This window comes from Melozone crissalis, unplaced genomic scaffold, assembly GCF_028551555.1.
Source record: "Melozone crissalis strain CALT ecotype California unplaced genomic scaffold, PUWL_Pcris_2 ptg000002l_1, whole genome shotgun sequence".
NCBI lineage: Eukaryota > Metazoa > Chordata > Aves > Passeriformes > Passerellidae > Melozone > Melozone crissalis.
The window spans coordinates 11209964-11232256 of record NW_026535780.1 but is presented as its reverse complement, the minus strand read 5'-3'; the positions used below and the strand labels follow the sequence as shown (position 1 = coordinate 11232256).

At 44.9% G+C, this 22293-nt stretch overlaps 1 protein-coding gene across 1 annotated transcript; it reads right to left on the bottom strand.

The window, feature by feature from the left end:
* Positions 1 to 17435: 17435 nt before the first annotated feature.
* Positions 17436 to 22033, bottom strand: KLHL38 (kelch like family member 38). Its single transcript, XM_054269750.1, has 3 exons — positions 20675 to 22033; positions 19233 to 19338; positions 17436 to 17722 (listed from the first exon to the last, which is right to left on the bottom strand). The coding sequence occupies exons 1-3, from the start codon at positions 22022 to 22024 to the stop codon at positions 17436 to 17438; spliced, it is 1743 nt and encodes a 580-aa protein (XP_054125725.1). The 5' UTR covers positions 22025 to 22033.
* Positions 22034 to 22293: the final 260 nt, after the last annotated feature.

Sequence of the window (22293 nt, the reverse complement as noted above, 5' to 3'; positions counted from 1 at the left end):
AAGGGCAGAAGAGGACATCGTCTCCCAGATTTTCTCTTTCCTCCATCTGTAGCCTATGTGTTGTCTATACAATGTGCCTAAATATTGCCATCATTGACAACAGAAAGGAAAAAGAAAAAGGGGCATTCTCTCAGCAGGCAAAAGGTCTGGCTGCAATATTTCCACCAGGAAAAGGTTACATTCAACTGTATGACATTTTTCATGAAGTAACTGCTTTCCAGGGAAACTCTGGGATTAGAAACATTAAGAGGTTGCCACAATTGTGATATTACCTCAGGATGACCCAGGACGCAGGTTTTTTGTTTCTCTGCCTTTCTGTCCTTTTGTATGGGCTGTCCTTATGAGATACTTAAAGTCTTCTGTGGTGCACCAGCATCAATGACTCTCATAACATATCATCTTTCTTCTCTGGGAGGACAACTCCAGTGCTCCTTGGGGATTTTGTTCCTAACCAGTGAAATGGCTCATACAACTGGCAGCATAAAATGCATTAATGACAGGTTCCATAATGTTTAATGGGGATACTGAAAGGTAGTCCTGGAATTATGCCTCTTCACATGGAAATCTAATTTTCTGACCAACCACCTTCATGGTTTTAATTTACTTCATCATGCTATCAGTAGCAGTCAGTCTGGTAGGAGGCTATAATTTTTTTTCCTTAAAAAAAGCTACACAGAGATTACATATAGGACTGGGATAAACTAACCTGATGCAAAGGACATTCAAAACAACAAAATAATGAGCCTGCACATAAAAGTTTTAAAGGATGCAATTAATTCCTGCAAATAAATTGTATCAGTCAGACCATCGTTCTGGTTTGCTGGACTAACAGAGTGAGATGAAAACTCAAGTGTCAGACACCACATTTATGGCCTAGAATGTACTTCCTGGGCTAAATTCCAAGACTGAAGTACAGTGTCAAAGGCAGGAGGTTATCCAGTAACAGGTTGGTTTGTTCTTCTGGAAAGACATTGCTTTTACCAGTGAACCAGAAGGACATCTTTTCTCAGAAAACACTGCTGTGAACTTCAGAGACATTCTGTTATATCCAGTGCTCATCTCTCTGACATGTTGGACAAAAATACTCTATTCAGAATAATAAGGTAATTGTCTGCAATTTAGCATATTAAGCAATCTGGTCTTAAAAGCCATCAGACAGCTCATGAGAGGACTTAGCCCCTATTACAGGCAAACATGGTGTGTATTTTAGTGGTACAGGTAGCACCAGAACTGTCCTCTCTCAAAGAAGAGATAACATTATGCCAAATACAAAATTGGCATCAATCTACTGAGGCCAATTGTCTCAGTATTTAGTATTTGGAGAAGAATCCTGCTGATCCTCCATTATGTGTCCCAGACATTTTTCATTCCCTCCCAGATAAAATGCCCTGCTGATCTAATGGTAGAATTTGGCTCTCAAAGCTAGAAAGCTCCAACTGTAGCCAAAATAATATCCTAAAATAGAAAGAAAAATGAGAAAGCAGAAATGTTATTTTCCTCTTTCAAAAGTTTCAGCAGGAAGCTAGCAATGAGAAACCACTAAAATGGCTCTCTCCCAACTACCTCTCCCAGTCTGGGCATTGCCTGAAACACTCAAAATATTCCTCATCCTAAGGTCCAGGGGCACCTTGGTTTCATGCCTTTGTCTCCAGTGTCACTGGAAACCACCTTAAGTTAATTGAGCTCAGGATTTGGTCTTTCTGTGTGAATCAGCTCTAGGGAAGCTGACAGCTACAAATCCCTGTGTTTTTGTTCTGATGAAAACAGCCTAAATTTAACATTTGGTTTCACAATGCTCATTTTTGACTGTAAGTAAAATCATCCTGGAAAAATAGCTTAGAATAGGAAGAGATATGTTTTCCGGATGCTGGAAAAGTGAATGAAGAAAAAGCAAGCATGACAAATTTATCCTCATTCACAATTTAGATTGCTCTACTCTCTGCTTGGTATGTTTGGATAAATACTGTGAATAAAAATTGCGCTAGTTACAGGAGAGATTCATAATTTCTGACCCCATTTCAGAGGAAGATGTAGCACATATCTGTCGTGTTTGGGTCACGGGAAACAATGCCTGCAGAGCAAATCTGTGTTGTGAATGGGTTTTTTTCACATGAGGAAACCAGGCAGAATATTTTCCAAGATGAAAAAGATTCTTCTTCATGCAAATATTTATTCTGATTAATTTCTTCTTGTAGACAAATTATCCTTTTCACTTACCCTACAGTTACATTACTACACTTTAGCAATACAAAGAGACCATGGAGTGGATGTAAATATAATTTATAGATGAAGAATGGCATAAATCACCTGCACGTTATGAGGCGATCTAGTCTAAATAAGACTGGGGCCTCTACAATGAAAATCTGCTCCCAAAAGTGAAAAATGGCATTTTCTACTCAGCTTTTTGTATTTGGAACAATGTCTGCTTCCAAATAAGCCCGGATGGATTCCAGAGGATGACCTGATCCTGCTCTTCCTAGTGCATTGTCAGCAGTTCACCAGGCTCTAGCCATGCAAATTCATGGAAGATGTTCATATGCCCTTGGAAACAGGATTTTTATTTGGGAACATCCTGAACCTTGGATGCCAGCAGCATTTTCTCAGTCTAGCATTAGGGAAAAAGGCATTGCACCTATAAACTGAGAGCAGCAGAGACCTTGAGCTACTTGAGAAATTACACACAGGCTTTCATAATACAGTGCCACAGCCCCCCCAAAACAGGAGATGTGGAGAATGGACCCCCTGTGGCTCAGGGCCTGCCTGTGGTCATGTCCTGGTGATCCAGGGGGTGACAAGTGTCCCCTCTGCCTGTGCAGGTGCACATCTGCACAGACACCTTTGGGGACCTGGTTGGGAAGTGGGTGTCAAGGGCACAGGTGTGGTCCAGGCTGCTGTCCTGGCCTGAGTCCTGGGCCTCCCTTGTCCAGGGTTTTTTGGGCTGTGTCCCAGGCTGGTAGATGTTTGAGTATGAGTCATCCTCATCTTGCAATTCCTTGGAAGCAGCTGTCCCAAAACCATCTGCCCACAGATGGGGAGCAACACCACCTGTCCACCACCTCTGTGAGCACCTTCTCTCCTGGAGGAGCTCCTCCTGCATTGCCCAGCAGGGGAGCTGCTGGTGGGAGGGCTGGCACTGGGACAGATGTGCCTTGGCAGGAGCTGGGTTCGGCCGGACGAGCTGTGCTCATGGCAGAGGAATGCAGGAATGTGAGGCACCTCCCTGGGCAGGCTCAGCACTGCTGCTGCACTGCCCGTGCATTGCTGTGCCTGCATGTGGCAGGTGAGCAGGCAGTGTGGCATGAGGCTGCTCTCTGCCCCTGGTGTGGCCCATTGCAGCAGCCATGGGCTGCTGCCAAGCAGGAGGGACAGCCCATGGTCAGGTCCTTGTAGCAGTCCCACCAGCTGTCCCACCCCCTGTTGCTCTGCTCTGACTTGCCCTCTTACATCACATTTCTGCTTTAGCTAAGTGTTTGGTTCTCAAGACAAATACAGGAATAAAAATAACTCTTTTTCCATTTGCTTCTTTACCACAATTGTGCCAATCACTTGGACCTTTGGTTCAGAGCAGACTGCAGCTTGTCTGGTCAGTCTTGTGGCTGCCTTGAGTGTCAACCTCCTAATCCTGCCTGGCTCAATCCTGGGCCTGCTCTTTGAGCTTCACTCTGCTTAGAAAGACTAAAAAGAGAACGTCTTTCTCTGTTGGGCCATGGGTCTTTCCTTGGAGGACAAATTCTTCCCACTCTGAGGACTTGGTATCTGCCTTGGGGAACCCACAGGCTCAGGTTGGAGCTCCAGCCACTGGCAGCCCCAGTTGCCAAGGACTGCAGAATTTATAGGGCCAGGAAGTCTGGAGACACTCAGCACTGGACCTGTTGTCTTGGGTGTTTCTCAGGCCATGTTGTCTACTCCTTGTTCTAGAGCTACAGTTTGATTCCTCTGAACAATCTAAAGTGAGGCTGTTAATGAAAATTTTAAAATATAATTTGCCATGAGGGATTCCTTACAGTAGAAGAACTGGTTTGGATGACAGAGGCCAGCTCATCAGCAGAATTAATCAGAGCAATATGAGTTTAGCATCAGTAAGGCTTTGCTGATTTGCAGATGCAGAGGATTTGGCCCCCGTGCCTGGTCTATATTATTTTACAGCAGATAATGAATGCAGCATGCCATGCTTGCTTTTCTTACCCTTCTCGGAAATTGCAGTTTTACTGACCTGAAAGTATTTTCCCACTATTAAACTTTCAGTCAGGACATAAGTCTTTTTTAAGATGCTGAACACCACAGGATGCCCTCTCCTTGTGTGGGAACAGCTCTGCTGTACCCAGAGGAGGTGTGATCTTGACTTAGGGGATAGAGATTCCTTGTGGCACTGACTCATACACTGTAAATTTGTGCTCATTTTCACATCTTCCTCCTGATCCTGTTTTAGGCTGCGTTTCCATTACTCCTCCACCCTGGGGGAGGAATCCTCAGCCAACACAGCTCTAACCCGGAAACCACAGGGGATGAAAAGACCTTTCATAGCAATAATGATGCCATGTTCCTCTCCTCTGCAGCTGCATTTTGAAAACAAAGGATCAGGAGGCAAAGTCACCACCCACGAGCAGAATCTGCAGCTCTGCAGCCATCGGGGACTGGTGCAAACGGGCCTGATGCAGATGCCAGAAAACATACTTCCCATTGACAGCAGGGAACAAGAACTGAAAGTATAACCTAATCTAGGGTGAGAACAATGTCTACTTTTGCATATTTAGCAGGGATAGCCTTGGGCCATGAGCTGAGGCTTAATTTTGCCCACACCATAATTTATTTTTCATATTTTTGTAACCAGCTGTTTGGATCAATCTATTGTAAAGACCATGTAATATCTGCAAAATAAGGTGGTGGATGCACTTCCAGCTTGATGCCCCTTAATAGATACCCATGCCTGGATGCACGTTCCAGCTCCAGTGTCCATGAAAGATTTCCCATATAACAGATAGGAGGACACTTGGAAGTACCGCCAGTAGTTTGGTGAGTCTGTAGTTCAACAAAAAGTGTAGGAAAACAGGTTGAAGGCTTTGGGTTATGACTTCTTTATACTACAGCATATTGCTAGGCCAGGTTTATCTGCATGCTCTGGGCTGAAGCACTCCTTGGGACTTGCCTTTCCAGCATGGATAGTACTTTTGAGCTGGGAAAGGGTAGGTGATTGACATGAGACAGAAGGCCTGATTTCATCAAGGCTTTGGCATGCCACTTGCTGGAAAATGTATTCCAATAAGTGCAACCCAGAGTTATTAAATGTGGCACCGAAAGGTGAACAAAGTTCCTGCCAAGGAACTGCCACTCTGGGCTGGTTTGGTCTCTGCTCCTACAGGCAGGCCTGATGTTAGTCATCAATAGGAAAAGGTCAGTGGGGCTAGGGAGGGTCTGGCTGCACGTTTTGAGAGCCCTGGGCACACAGCAGCAGTGTAATCCTGTAAGCTTAGTATGTTAAAATACAGCTCTTCCTTCTCTTGGGCAGCCTTCAGAACATGAAGTGGAGGTCAATGATGACTGTAGTATTTTGTGGTTACTTTACGTGCCAGTGCTCACATGAGGGGTGGAATGGTGGAGAACCCAGCTCAGTGTCCATATGAGACACTGAAATGCCTATGAGAAGTCTTTCTGAGCTTCCCCAGAGACTGTTTCAAACCTTGTGCTAATTGTTTTCTTCTTGACTGCTCTGAGTACACTCCCAGAGCTGCCAGGGCTTGATAATCTCTGGATCACACTTCTCTGCTTGGGTTTCTGTCACAGTCTCTGTGTGACCTGTCCTCTGCTGGGCAGAAACTTGCAGGGTCACACGAGGTGCCTCTGCTGGGCTGGAAATGGGGATGGGTTATTTCTTCTGGGTTGAGTGGACCCCTAAAATACGAACCTCATTTCAAATAGCATTTGATACAGATGAGTGCATTTGTCTTCTCCAACATGCAAACTAGAGACCAGCTATTTTCTGCTCAGCATGGAAACAGGAGAACTGAGACAGCAACACCCACATCTGTGAAGGTATTTAAGCACTTGCTGGGATCCATGCATTGTGGCCAAGCTGTTTGTTGATAGTAAGACATAGTCTGGGCAGCAGGTGCCTAAATCACATTTTTCCAAAGTCCTAAGGTACAGTCTTTATCAGTGGGTCGGATTTCTCCCAAGTTCCTTGCAGGACCAATTATAGGAAAGGGCTGATGCTCCATGTGCAGGTTCCTCTGTTTATTTTCCATGGTGCCCCATCCCTGCACTTTTCCACCCCGTGTTGTGCAGGCGTCTCAGCAGAGATTGCTCTCAGCACCCTGCACCACTTGTTCCTTGTGGGTGCCACAGAGGAACCACCTGTTACTCTAAATCTGGCAGTGTTTCCTCATCTTCCCTGCATCCCCATTTCAACTTCTGTAACTACATCTGTGTGACCTGTTTTCTCCTGCTATGTAGAAACTTGGGCAGTCACATGGGGATATGTGGGGTCACTCGTACTCCCCTGACCCTGTAAATGTAGAAGGGTTAGTTTATTTCCAGAAAGTATGGTTTACATATGGTTTTCCTTTCATTATTTTGGATGTCAGCTAGAAGGGTTCTGCTTGTTCCCTTCAGTAACAGCAAGTAAATAGCCGACCTGTTTAGAAAAACTTAACACTGGAGACCTGGAGAAATCCTTGGATGCAAGATGCATGCTGAACTGTGTGTGACCCTCTGTAGAGAAACATTAGCTTAATATATTAGTAATTGTTTTTTAGTGAAGATAAAAGAATATTAGAGAAAATATACAAGGCTTGAGGTCCAAGTTCCCTGTGCAGTCCATTTCCCATTGAAATCAAATGGCCAAAATGAAGAGGTCAGCAAAAGTTTGCTTGAATTCTGACTGAGGAAAACAAGGAAAGCTCTTTGCTCACTCCAGGCAGTGCTGTTATCAAGAGGATCTGGTCACAAAGACCAAGGCCAGAGTTTTCAAAGGCAGTTGCTTGATTTGCTAGCCCTGCTTGAAGCACACTGACTGGAGCTGCTTTTGGGAAGTTGTGAAAAACGGGGGATCCATGGACACCCATGCTAGTTCTGGGAGACTTAGTCAAAGCCACAAGGCGGCTTTGAAGCCTTTGACCTATCTACTGTCAGGTCAAGCTGCAGGGCAAAAAGTAGGAATTCTGACTTGTACAAGTGCTGACGAAATTTATGCTGTTGAGCCCCCTGGGTTTCCAGCTTGGGCATCTTCACACTGTGTCCCCTTTTGTACTGAGACACACATGCAGAGGCCAAAGAATGAAGATGTCTCATGTTAGCTGTAAGATTTCAGGCTGAGTTGAGCTTACCAAGACAGGTGGTGAGTGCAGGCACCCAAGGAATCATACTTGGAAGACAAGATTGAAGGACTCCTGCAGTTCACAAATGCTACTTGGGAACCGGATAGTCGAGTACTGCCAGTTCCTAGGATCAGCTTAAAGTTAATAGAGTGATGGCGGGTGCCCAAACATCTTTGCAATCCTACATTTGCAGAGATGTTTTCATCACAGAGCAGACAAAATAAAATGGTTTTTAAAACAACAAACCCTGCAGGTCTCTGCCTTTGCCATTGAGTATATGAAATTTAAACTAAAAAAAATTCCCAACAAAAAAAGGGAATGAATTCATATAAATAACATAATTAGAGAAGCTTGAAAGCAGCAAGAATGTGTGAGACTTCAATGCATTTTTATCCTTATAAAATAAAACAGGCACTGAGAGGATGTTATAAGAAGGCATCTCAGAAATGCTGGTGTAAAAACAGTGAAAAAACAGAGAAATTTGATTTTTTCCAGGAAGACAAGCAGGGACCTGGTTCTCCAGACCTGGGATGTAGAAATGGATGTTATGGAAATGCCATGTTTTGGCATGATCTGAAATTGCAGATTCTGGAATTAATTGAGTGTATGGAGTGCTCCATACATCCATACATCATTATGCTGAATTTGGAAAAAAGTTTCAGATGACCTCAAAGGGATGATTTTCAAATCTTCAAGCTTATTGGAGCTTTCCTCCAAGCAAGAAAGCCTTTGTTTAAGTGAAAGCATCACTAGACCATGGGCCCAATCCACATGCAAATCCTGCTAGTGTTTGTGTCCTTTTGGTAAGGTCCTGTTTTCCCCATGGGTCTACAAGTCCATGGTCAATACATCCTCAATTTCTATGGAAAGCAGTGTTAAAACCCCTACATCTTAGGAAAAAGAGATGGGGGCTAACTTCAGCACTCCAGCCCTGCTAGCTTTCCTTTTTATTTTTTTCCCTGGGGTGGTGGAGGGTGGGTGGCCTCAGTCAAAATCAATCCCATATTCCTTTCATAAGTCTTTGTGCTTATCCAGATGAATTAATATAAGATCATAGTTATATTAATTAAGAGCACTGTTTCTACAGTGCTCTTAATTAATATAATTATTAATTAAGTGTTAGTTAGTTCTTAAAGAGCAAGTAGCTGCAGTAGGATTGTACAAAAGCAATCTTTGGCAATTCACAAAATGCAGAGTTTTTTTAAGCTTTCGGAAATTCATTTAAAATGCCCTTATGGGCTCAGTACCATTGTTATTTTAATGATGTGGCATTGGAGACCTGAAAGAAACAATTTTTACCCACAATCACTCAGCAAGTCACATCCTTTCTCACTTACTGGTGATGCCACATAACTGCACTGCTGATACCCACTAGCAAACTAACTCTCATTTCACCATTAGTGATAACCAAGAGGGTTTCCTCAAGTTAGACTTTAGGCAAAATTCGAAGTAGGCTTGAGCAGTTTCTGCTGTGAGGCATCATCCACAGGCAAATGACATGACCAGAATGAAAAGAGGTGTGATCTACCACAGGACTGTAAGGCTAATAGCTCACAATTTGTCTGTTCAAGAATGTTTACTTCATTTCATGTCACTAAAAGAGCAAAATGCTGTCCCCTTTTAATAATAAACATTATATTTCACTAAAGAAGAAGTAAGACAAGAAGTGATGACAGAAATGCCTCTGAAAAGAAGCTATTTGTTTCCTGGCAGATGCAAATCTATTTTGTCTCTCCCTGTTTCCCTGTTCAAATGCACTTGTGTGGGTCCCACCTATGCACCAGGCAGGGAGATCAAGATCTGGCTCCACAGGGATGCTTTGTACTGTCCTGAAAGCAAAACTTAATCCAGGGAGAGGATAATGCACTCCTGAGTTACTGACTCCTTCATCCTTGTCTTGCACAAACTTCCTCTCATCTCCAAAGAGTTATCTGAGTAAAGATCTCAGTATTCTCCTCCCTAGAGTTTATTATGAATTTATTAAAAAAAAATACAATCCCTTCAGCTATGAAAATTACCCCCATTTGTCTATAAATAGGCTTAGCCTCTTAAACTGTGTCAGATGCTGCAGATTCACCAATTTGATCTAGATCTTCAGATCTTTCCTGCTCCTACAGCTCCAGGGCAAATGACTCATGCTGTTTGCAAGTGCCTGTCCCACTGAGCCTGGCAGTATCAGCGTGGCTGAAGGTTTCTACTAAAACCTGGGCAGGGATTTGCTCCTCATCAAGCTGAGCTCACCAACATACTGCAGCCACAAATCAGTGTGTTGTACTTACATGAAAATCCATGCATTTGCAGTGGTCCAGCCACAAATCAGTAGAGGAAAATATGTCCTAGAGTCTAACAAATATGATAAAGGCAAAATCCTATTGATCCATGTAATCATTTTCCCAGCTGCATTTCCCTTCACCAGTGGGAGTCCTGGGAAGATTGGTCTGCACTACCTATTACCTTACCTTTGAAATTGCTTTGGAAATATGAAAGAGAAATGTCAAATTATTTTCAGACTATCTAAATGACTTTTATAGCTTGTTCCTGGAAATCACAGTTCCCTGAGCTGTCTGAATGTTTGGTCCTTACTCTATAAATCACTTGTTTTTAGAAGCAGAAGGGATCCAATTTCCCAGGTGTGTGCCCATTCCTAGAGTTGTCCCACCCCTTCTGCTACTTTTCCTGGGGAAGGGAAAAATCTTGACATGGAAAATTAGGGGAAAAATATCTTCTTCTAGGTGAAGGGTAATGCTTCCCTTCTGGCTATGAGGCACCTGGGGATAGAAAGGTTGGTGCAGCCAGTTTTGCCCGTTTCCAGAAAGTCCTGGGCCTTGGCATGTATTTGATCATACTTGTGTACTGATCTGTGGACCAGGGAGACACATGTAAGAGCTGAATTTCATTTTATTTCATTTCATTTTATTTTATTTTATTTTATTTTATTTTATTTTATTTTATTTTATTTTATTTTATTATTTCATTTAGTTTCATTTTATTTCACTTCTACTTCAGTTATGAAGGTTATAGCATAAGGTGTTGCTCTTGCCTAATGAATGAGCTGGATGCTTTGGAAGTCCAGCTGATGGTGCTCTGAGGGCCATCTGTGTCCTCAGCTCCCAGTTTCTCATAAGCTCTTTGGAGTGAGGGCCTCCGTGTTTTATGTTGCCATCACAAATAACACACTCTCAGCTTGATATCCGTGATCGACTGTGCATGTCACATTTCATGCCATAAAAAACATATGCACGAGGTTGGAAGGACAAACATGCTTTTGGCTTCTCTGCCAGTTGTAGTTCAGTTTGCCTGCAACCCTTCTTCCATTGTGTGTTGCTACTTTTCCCCTGAAAAAATTTCCAGAGCCCCTGGAAGAAAAAACAGGCTCTATTTACTGACATTTGTTCCAAGTTATTATGAGCAGACAACTCTTGTAGGCTATAAACAGCATCTCTCAGCCAGAAGCCTTCAGTCAGAACCTACCAAGGCCAAAGACTTCCTTAATTTAAAAAGGTCTGAATTAGCCATTAAATATCACAGTAGCTTGAAGAACATCCGTAGGACCTCTCTGCTTTCCTCCTTGGTCAAGGTTTGAGCTGGCACTCTGTTAAGTCCCTGGGAGTCTTCTCTGTTGGATGCCCTGTGTGCACACACATGGGTTAGTCCACACTGTGAATTAATTCATTAGTTAATTAATTAATTCAGCTGCAAGTTCCACTGCAAGGGAGTGCCAGGGCTGAAATGTGGCCTGAAGCACTGAGGCATTGTTGACACAGCCTGGGTGATGAGGAGCCTTTCCATGTTTCTGCCCAGGATGAACCCAGGGTCAGTGGGATGGGGAGGAATCATTCTGTGCCATCTGCTCCCTCTCTGGCAAACCTCAGTGCATGGCAGGGAGTGTCCTCCCGTGGCTCACCCCCCTGTGTGTCTCCAAGGGACACAGCCCTGACAGGCTGTGGGACACTGTCATGTATGCCCGGACGCGCTGGCTTCCCATTTCACATCTGCTGATGGTCCTCATGCCAGAGGCCAAGTTTCCTTCACAGAGGCTATATTCTGCAGTGTTCAGGCTGTCTCCAAGATCCTACCCAGGGAATAGATAAACAGAACAATGTTTGAGCCTCTGGTACATTTTAATGTCATTTTCAGGGAAATATATGTGTCATAACAACACAAAGCAGGCACAGTTCCCTTGCTTTCGATCTGCCTGGTGCCAGGGTCCACGTCATTTCAGCATTGAAACAGATCCAGCAAGATCACGGCAACTTTGCTTTCTGCAGAAGTGCCTCTTTTGCCCCTTGGTCTGTACTTGTCTCTTGTCTTCCAGCAGTGTTCCTTACTCCTGTCAGGGAATGTCACGTACTGTTATGTTAACATCTGATTTTCACTGGAAACCCTAGGGAATTGGGCCCTTATCTCCACATACCATGCACATCAAAATAGTTTAATCAAGCCTATTAATTCCAGGGCTTGCTGCTAATCTGGATAAAACACTGCCCTTTCCCAGCACTGAAGCTTTGTAGCCAAGTTTCACATGCAGCATTCTCCATTAAGTTTGTTCTCTGCTCCTTGGGGCTGAACACATTCCCCTATGGTCTCCTAGGTCTTACAGAGAGGTGCCAGGGTTCAGCTCTAAGGCCCAGATTGATTTGGGCTGATTTTCCAGACCAGAAGCATCCCATCAGTTTGAAAATTTGGACTTGAGAGCCCTTGGTGTCACTTCCTGGTGCTCTGGGCGGTTATTGCCACATCCAAATGTTGGTTCAGGGCAACCGCAGAGCCTAGGATGGCATCCAAGAGCAGAGAGAAAGCTCAGAAATGTGCCAAGACCGGGGCAAAACTCAGGGGATGTCATTACAGAGGTGGCACTGGGGGATCTGAGAAGGCAGACATGTCTTTGTCCTTGTCCCAGCATGCCTGCTTTAGGGAGGGGTGGACGGACATGGCTCATTCATCAGAGGGCAGAGCCTGGTCAAGAAACAAACTTCAGAGAACTGGACATGGGAAGGCTAGATATAGGAGCATGGTTACAGGCATCTTCCTGACCAGATGAAGAAGTGGACCAGATTATTCTGCCTTTTCCCACCTCCAGCAGGGTTTTACCTCGTGGCTCACCCCTGACTCTTAAGGCAGAAGTTTCCAGCAGCTGTAGAGATGCCTTGTGTTTAAAGCAGCCACGAGACATGTGCCTGTTGGCCCAGGGCTGCTCAAGATGTGCTGTTGCTTGCTTTTCTGGGAAAGGGTTCTTGCAACATGAAAGAAGTGCAGGCAAACAAAGAGCTCTGGGGAGAGAAGTGACAGGCAGCAGCTGGAGCCAGTGGGTGACTTGCAGAGTGACAGAGCAGTTGGGCTCCTCGCTACCCTGCTACTATTTTGGAAACATCAATAAACAGAAAAGGCCAGATCAATCTCTCAGGGCTCCAACACAAACCCTGAGGAGCCCTGTGGACACTGGTGGCACCAGCAGCCTGAGACATCAGTTTGTCCATAAGAACTCTGCTTCATTTGGACTGTGGGCAAACTCATCGAATTTAGCCACTGAAAACATCATTAGCAGTCCACCAATTAGCAGATCTCAGCTCCTTTGCAGGTGCAACTTTGCACTGAGGAATTCATGCTCATTGTGCCATGGAGAATATGACTTCAACTTCTGCCGGGGGAGCATTCAATCTGCTGGAAAAAAGTATGGATGTTTATGTTTTTAAAAAGGGATTGTTTTTGCTGCTGTCAATTATTAATGGCTCTCAGGTCAGGCTAAGGAACAATGCCAGGGATAAATTACCCTGTATGCTATTCATATATGCTCTACCAATTGTTTCCTTCTCAACTAGAGGATTCACCTCGCAATGAACTCCTTGGCATTTGGAAAAAGAGGACTGACAAAGAAATGAACTTGGTGTGCCCATTTATTTATGCATTGACATCTTTCCTACTTTGTCATGTGTGTTTAATCAGAAAGAAGCAGGAAATGCATTATAATTATAAACATATTACTGCAGAAGAAAAAGGCTGCCCTTGGAAAGGACTGCATTGTTTGATAAATGGTTACAGTGAAAAAACACAGGCTTAACCTACGACTCTTTGCTGAGATCAAAGCAAAGTTGCTGCCACAGGCTCCCTGTGTAGCAGGACTCAGCTCTGGGTATGCAGCAAGGCAAGGGGAAGAAAGTTGAAAAGAAAATGCAATCTCCTCCCTTCCTTTTCTTTTTTTGCCTGAAACTTTTCCCCTAGTACTAAAAACAAAAAAAAAAAAATTTAAAAAATGACTCAACCATTAAATATTTGCTGTTAAAATTAATAGAATTAGTGAAGAACCCAGCTGTGAACACAATAACTAGGGTCATGTCCAAAGCCCTTGTTGAAGCCATGGAGAGACATTGTTTTCGACAGGTTCTGACTTGGGATCCTGATGAGCCAAAGCAAAGATGGAGTTAGGGAATAACCCTGGAGATTCTGGATGTCCTGCAGTCTTTCCACGTGACCTTGCCCAAACTTGCAAACATTCCTTAACAGCTGAGCCCCAGTCAGTACTGTGCTGCTGCTGTGAAAAGCAAAATCCTTCTGGGCTATGAGAGCAGGAATGCTGTAGGTAAGATGCAGAAAGGGTTTATTGCCCTTCTCAGCACTGCAAAGCTGAGCCATGGCCCTGCACTTAAATAAATATAAAAACCACCAACAGACAAACTGAAAATTGTCCAGAGGAGAGCAACAAAAATGATCAGAGGTCTAGAAAACATGACTTATGAGGAAAGATTGAAAGGGCTGGGTTTGTTTAGTCTACAGACTATGAAACATTCTAATAAACTCTAAAGATGTAAAAAACGTATCGCATCTAAAAGGCGTAATCAATTGCCCTTTATCTCTGTGGCAGAAGGTACAGCACAAAGAAGATAGTATTAAAAGCTCTGAGGCCAAAATACCTCAAGTTTGTTACTTGGGGAAGGATGAGAGCATCTTGTGGCAGATTTTCAGTGTTTTGGACAAGTACCATGAGGGACTGGGTAACTCACTGTCCCATGGAACAGATTGGTTTCAGCCATGTGGTCCTACAGTTTCCTTGATCTAGTGACTGTGTCAGGGTACCTGAGGACAAGGCCTTGGAGATTATGAACTTTTAGAGCACTCCCTGATTTGAAAAAATGTGTCAGGTGCTCAACCTTTATAGAAGTTGCAAGAAGAAATCTTTTTAAAAAGCCTTTTTTCCATGGCTTCCATGGTTATTAAATGAAGAGCAACAAATTCCCACCTTTTCATGGGACCATCATTGCATTGTGAAGAACCTTGCTGCTCTCCCATAGGGGATTCCCATCTAGGTGAGTACTCAAATGCTTGAATATTTAGATGATCAGACCTCTGAATAAGTATGTAAAAGTGCATCAGGTGGTGACAACCTTGCAGATCCTGCTCCAAACATTCCCTTCCTGACAATGGAGAAAGAGGTACCTTGGCCAACCCTTGCTAGGAGTGCTTTTACAACTGTAGAGCAGTGAGGATGGTATTAGGTACTGGTCCAGGTGGTGCTCAGCATCTGATTAGAAAAGCAACATCCCTTCTCCCCATTGTGCCCACCCAGAGCTGAGTATCCCATCCTGGAGCTGGGTGTGCTGCTCCCTACCCGTGTCTGAGTAACTTTGCTGTCCCTCGTCTGTCTTGGAAAGGCTCAACACTGTGTTCTGATTTCAACCCCTCTTCTTCAAAGAGCCCCAAAAGTTTTGTCAGAGTCTGCATCAAAACTCACCACAAGACAAAAGCACATTAGAAACCAGGCTTTGAATTTAATGCCCAGCAATCCCAAATTCCTTGAGTTATGGGCATGAGGCGAGAGGTTTGGGAAGGGAAGGAGCACAAGGCTGCAGCCAGAGCAGAGCTGGCCATAGCCCTTGGCATCTCCAAGTACCTCTGGGTCAAGTGGGGGCTCCCCAAGAGATGGGGGAAAGATGCTGTGCTCAATCCTGCCACAACCCTGCCTCTTTTTGCACTCCCCATTTCCTGCCCAGCTCTGCAAGGTACTGCTTGGTCCCACATGAGCACAGAGAAAATCACCAGTTATATGATATGGGAATTAAAAAAAAAAATCTCTTTGCTTCTAAGCGTAAACCTATGACTGAGGCAATGGTTTGCAAACATGGGATTATGGCCCCAAGTCAAGTTTTTTTTCCCCTCAGTTTTGGGTACAGTCACGAGCCTGGCAGGAATATGTGTCAGCTAAAATGCATGGCAGCAACTGGCGTCTCCTGGAGTTTGGAGCTGAGTGGGGTCACAACAGGATGGAGTTTGGGAAGGCAGCACTGCAGGGTTAGGAATAAACATCTCCCTGGGGCAGACTTTCCATAATTGGCCATGACAAGGCTTCTTTCTCCAGAGAGCTGGAGCTGGTCTGTGAGGAAACAGGATGAATCACTGCTCCCGCTCAATTTGGCAAATGCCATGATTTCGTTCTGCTCTGCACAGGGAGGAGATGATGATATAGACTGAAAGACAGAAGAGAAATCTAGCCAAAGGCTTCTGAGGTGGGAGAGGAGTTTGAGTTCCCACTCATTTTTCACAGGTTTACTCAGGCCCTTACAAGGAAACCCTGGCAATACCCACTGGTGCAAAACCAATTCCCTTTATCAACAAAGTGAGGGAACAATGGGGACTCCTGAACATAAAGCTCATGCAAACAATAATAGCCTTTTTATTTTCCATTGTTAAACCAGCAGTTGATACTAAATACTTCCTTCCAGCCCTCTACTTTGTTAACTATTTCTGTCACTCTTCTGCTCAATTTATGGGACGGGATCTTAGTGTCTGGAGCTGGTTTTCTGCAACGTGGTGGTGACCACATGGCTGTGCAGCCTTTTGTGAAGAGGAAGTTGAGCACGGTTTCCCTCGTGCCATCCTGTATCCTTTGAAAAGTTCCACTTTTTTTTCAAATATGAAGAAAAAGGGTGTTGTTTCTGCTGGCCTTTCTCTGGATAGTGGTCATCTGTAAAGCTCCTTGCTATCTCAGCAATCTTACCAAGCCTGGTGACCTAACAGCAGTTCACAGCCTGTTCAGTGTCTGATGATTAATCCCCTCCCTTTCAAAGTATGCACTTAGTGTCAGAACCCCACGAAAATATTGGTGGAGCAGAGCTGTTTTGCCAAGTGGCAGATTTAGACTTGCTCTTCTTGGAAAGCTGGCTTCCTGTCACTGGCTTTGTCTCATGGGCTTTTTTCCAGTGGTTTGGAGAGAGGAGAAAGGGAAAAAGAAATTGTTCCTCCCAAATACCTCTTCTCTTTTACATCCCCTTTCCTCTCTGTGTCCTCTCTGCTATTCTACATTTCAGGAACTCCATCAGCCAAAGTCATCCTAACTAACTCCACTGCTATTCCTCATGCCAAAGGAGAAGAAAGATCCCTGAAAAATAAGACCCCTTGAAAAAGAAAGTGCAGACAATTTTAATTTCCATCCCATCTTCTCCTGATTCTTCAGAGACCAGGCAGATGGAACAAAATTCTTCCCTCACTGTGGAAGAGTGTTAGCATAGAAAAGTCAAATCTGCTTCTTGTTGCAATATGAGAGTTCAGATCAAAGCATCAGTCTTTTGCCAATTTCTAATTAGCTGATAGAAACATTAAAATTTTATTTCTTATGAGCTGACTACCACAGTGAACTCAGGCATCTGCTCCTGGGCTGGCTACAAGATTGGAGCTTGGGGCTTCCTATTCTAAACACTGCCACCACTGGAAAGGAAAGCTTGGTCAGCAATGAGCAGCAAAGGGCTGTGGCAGGCAGCTGATTTGCATGACAGCAAAGATCTTACTTTCCATGGAGATAGCAGCATCCCCCTTCACTTCTGAAGTCCCTACAAACACAAATCCAACACTGGGTTCTTAGCCAGTATCTTTCTTCTGTTTCATCTTGAGATGCTGGGTAAGGCCTCCAGACTGGACTCAGCAGCACCACATGCAATATCAGCCAGGTGAACACAGTGTGAGCAAAGCTCATGGCCTTTCTGGCACAGGGTCTGGAAGGACTAACGCTGCTGGTACCTTCAAGGTCAGGACTTTGTGTGACCCCAGGAAGACTCCCCAAGTGCTCTCTGCAGAGTGAGGTGGGCTCTTTCCGGGAAGAAAAGCACAAAATATCAAGGAAGTACCAAGAGTTGTTTAGAGAAGGTTAGAACAGGGGACACACTGGATTGTCAGGCACCCATGGTCAAAGAGTCTGTGTGGCAGTTTCCCCTTTGGTGTCCATGTGTCAGTCTCTGGATCATAGCAGTCCAAGGAATCCAGGTCCTTGATGGCATTGTCTGAGGTGAGACATCGTCCTCCTGTGACATACAGCTTGTTCCTGATGACAGTGGCCCCATGATGCATTTGTCTGTCCTTCATGTCTGCACATTTAACAAACTTGTTGCCTTTTGTATCATAAGCAATTATTCTCCGGGTGTACCCTGAAGGCAAAGCCAGAGGTGGAAGAGACAGATGGGAATTAAGCACTTATGACCAGAAGGAATAATAATGATATATTTCATGCTGGTCTTCAATAAAACATATTATAGCAGTACATAATTTGGAAGAATTAAGATATCTAAATTAAGAAGTGATGATGTGTCAAAGGGATGCCTGGCTGTCTATCTTCCTTTCCTGTCTGTCCTCATCCTGTCTCGTAGCACCTTGGCAGGTTGATGAGCGCCATAAAGCCCATCCATCAGGCAACCAATCTATCAAACAGAGTTGGGCTTGCAGTTACCTGCATATGCCTTCAAACATCTGAAAATATTTCTTTTTACCAAACACACTCTTAAAGCTTCACTTGGAAATACAGAAACAAGTGGCACATGGGATGGGCCTTGTTGGGTTGGAGTTGTAGCTGTCTGCTGACTGGAGCTGGGTATGCAATAGCATGGTTGCCACCAGTGCTCACTGCACTCCTGAAGCCCTCAGCACCACATCTGTGCTGCCACCATGCCAGTGAGCCACTGGGCAGCTCCTCCTCTGAGGGGTGAAATAACTTCGTATCAGCTGAGAGGCCAGCACTGGTGAGAGGGCCACTGCACTGGAGCAGTGGGGGTGTGGAAGCCTGGTACCCAGCAGGACCTTGCTCACGTAGAAAAACATGAGTGTGGTCTGAGGGCAATCTGCCTGATATAAGCCTGATAGTCTTGGACCTTTGGACTCAGCCCTCCCCTCTTCTCACTGCAAAGGATAGCAGTGGTCTCTCCCTGAGGGGTGACACCGCCTTGAAGTCCTGTGCAGTTTGGGTTCAATCCTCTGCTTTGCTAAAGATGCTAAGTGTCTCATTTTTCCTTAAAAAATTCAACACATGCTTAGTCCCAGCAGTCTGTAGTCAGGGAAGAGGCATTAAGGACTGTAGAGGGCCCAGTTATCAATGACATGATACTCCTGACTGCCACAGGCAGAGGCTGGTCCTCAGGTTGAAAAAGACACAGAGAAGTTTCCTCTTTCCAAGTGTTTCACACTCCTTTTGGGATATTTCACAGTTAACCCCAGGAGGCAGCTAAAACACCTCAGAGACCTACAGCCCACCCACCCTGGCAAGCCATCCATGGCCTTGTGGTAACCCTGCTTTCCATTCTTCCAAGTGAGGAGACAGGGAGGACCAGGCTGTGAGTCAGGAGGGGAGGGTCAGGACCCCCATGCTCCTGGCTTCCTCCCAAGAGCAGTAACTTCCATTGACTTTTCCTCAGTTTTCTCCACCCAGGTACTGCTACTTGGGGTAAGAAAGTGCCTCATGGAGAATTTATCTCCACTTCAACTGCTATGAGGCTCCAGAAGAGAAGTGGGCACACTCTATGAGGCTCCAGAAGAGAGTGGGCACACTCCTCCTTTCCTTCCCAAGATCCAGGTGCTTTTTGAGGGAGCACCCCAAACAGTGAGGCTGCAAAAACCCCCAGGATCTGGGCAGGGGGAGGGAGAGGGAAGGTGAAACAGAGCCCTTACCACCTACGATGATAATCTGGTCTCCAATCAGAACAGCTGGTGCACAGACATTCTTCACTACTCTGGTCTCCATACGAAACCATGTATTCCTGGAGACATGGTAAACCTGGCAAAAAAATATTCACACAGCTGTTATGTTTCATTGTAACTAACATCTGTAATGACAGAGGAACTTTGGGTTTTATTTTGCCCTAATAAATACAATCCTCTGGCTCAAACCACTGGAAATCTGAGAATGTACCCACTTTTTTTTCCTAACAAGTCCCCTTGGAAAGCATTCTGGATCCCCAAGATTGTCTGCTGAGGAGATGCTAGCACATGCACTGAAGAAGTGTCTGCCATATGAAAGCTTCTTGCAAGGCTGTTAAATCACTGTAACTAGTTCTCCCAAAGGACAAGCTGATTCATTTCATTTTCCAGTTATCCTGTGTATTCCTTATTAGCCTTAGCAATTTCCTGGGCAAACAAACCTCAGCTTCAGCTAGCTCTGCTGGCAGCTGCTGTGTTTGCCCAGCTGCTATATTTATGCTAGTGACTGGTATGCACTCAGACTGGCAAAGGGACTTAGAGTGGTATCTAAGTCATCGATTTATGTGAGAAAAAGAGCTGTTGCCAGATGATGATCATTCAATCATCTGCATCTGGGTGACACAAACTTTTATGTTGTGTTATCTGCTTCTTAATATAGCAAATATCACCAGGGCATCTCTCCACTAACTGATAAATACATTTCCTTCCCCCTGATAATGAAGTACCGTTATAAAGCATTGCTCATGCCCTTGTTGCCATCTTAGCTTAATGATCCTTCTTAGTTAAAGCACCTTGAACAGTGAAAAGCACTCATGGGAAAGAAACATTTCAATGTTTCTAAAGCTTCAAATCAGATAAGTAAAAACGTAATGTAGTTTTTCCTCCTGATAGAGTGTAACGGCTGAAAGCAGGCAGAGAGCCAGCAACATGTGGCAGGAGCCCCATTTTTAACACAGCTGTTTATCCCAAATGACTGTCAGTTTAAGTTCTGGCCCTTTGATGAGTGAGTATCTAATCACCCTAATGATTGCGAGTGTTTGCGTTTGCTGCGAGAGCAGGTGCAGGCTGAGACCCCGCTCAGGGCCAAGTGCAAGCACTGATTTTGGTGAGATTGGCAAGGGAGCTGCTGCTGCCTGCCATGGCATCACCTGTGGCAGCCCTGGCCCTGGGGCCCACCAGTGGCACAGCTGACTGACACCCAAAGCAGCATCTCTGGGGCTGCTGCCTGAAAAACATTCAGAAGGGGAAAGTGGAAGGGCTGCAATGCTTCTTGAGGCCATGGATCAGCTCATCCTGCCTCTTGCTGCAACACACAGTGACATTTTTTGAGTGGTTTGATTTCCTCATGGAGGTGATGGACTGCTGAATAGCTTAGAAGAAATTGCCTACAACAAGCAAGGACTGACCATTACCTGGATAAGCCGAACAGGGTTTTGCATTATGTCTTCTCCCCCAAAGAGGTAAACCCTCTGATCTTTGGCAGCAACAGCAGGGTGAAGGACGGCAACAGGCATGTTTGCCATGCTCTCACAGGTGTTGTAGACACTATCATATCTTTCCACAGAATTCAGGATTTCCTGGTTTTCACCAATTCCACCGAATGATAAAATATAATTTTTATATGCCAGGCTTCTGTGGGAGTAACGTGGAATTAGCATGTGCTCAATCAACCTCCACTGATTGAGTTTGAGGGAGTAAATGTAAATATTACCACTGACCAGACTTTTCTTATTGCTAACAGGCATCCCTCCGAGCACAAAAACATTGCTGTGTAAACTCACTGCAGAGGCTTTGTAGAGGCGCATGGGAAGTTTGGCCAGGCTCAGCCATTGGTTTGTCTTCTCATCATACAGCAGGACATCCCTTGTGGTCTGCTGGCTGTCCTTCCTGCCACCGATGATGATGAGGAACTCCTGGTTGGAGTACCTGCGAGGAACATGCACCATGGGTTTGATGTCAGGCATGTTGGTGCTGTACAAGGAGAACATCTGTCTCCGGGCTGACTCCAGGATGCTCCTGCAAGTGGGTGAGGCCTGAACGAGCGAGTCATTAGCAATGAAATGGAAGAGGAAGGTTGGATGGACGTACTGCAGTCGGACCTTCTTGAACAACTCTTGGATGTAGCCTTGTCGTGCCTGGAGGTCGTGCCGGATCCAGACCATCAGTGCCTCAAAGACCTGCTCCTCCTCCCCACAGAGCTCATCATCCCCAAGGTAATCTATGAGCTCCGTGGGACAGAGCTCCTTCAGGTCCTCAGAAGAGGCCACCAGAGGAAAACATTTCAAAGCCATAGCCTTGGCTTTCTTATTCAGGCTTTGGCAGTTCAAGACTTTTGCCAGTCTGATCATGCTCAGACAGTTGTCAGGGGTCAGCTTGTCCTGGAGGTAGGTAGAGCAGGCCTCAAACAGCTTAGTGTACTGCAGCATGGATGCTGTCTCCAAGAGGCACAAGACATTCTCAGTGGATATGAGAATCTCCCCAGTGTAAACATAAAGGATAATCTGATCCAAAATATTGGCATCGATGCCCTTTAGAATGACTTTAGGCTGGTGACTCTCCCTGAAGTTGTTACAGAACATTGCCTTGAAGTATGGGCTGCTGGAAGCCAGCACATTTCGGTGACAGGGGATTTCAAAGCCCCCGGAGCAGAGGGTAACATCGGTCAGCATCCTGCTCTGCCGCAGAGCATTCAGCTGCCTCAGCAGTTCAGAGGAGAAGTCCTGGTCTTTGAAGAGAAACTCTTCAGTGGATCCCTCTTCCATAGCAAAATATGAGAGATGAATTCTGGACTTAGCAGAAAAAACCCCCAAATTCTTAGCAGCTTTTATTGAAAAATCCAGCTCCAAGGGAACAAATCAGGACTTTGATGTTGCTGTAAATATCCGTTCACTATTACACATAAAAATGGAACATGGTTTAAGCACAGTGGGAAAATAATAAAGAAGCCAAAAGGTCGCTAAGACCCTTTAAAACTTTCATAAAGTTATCAGATAGGTTGCAAGTCTGAGGTCAGCACTGCCTGTGTCGTTGG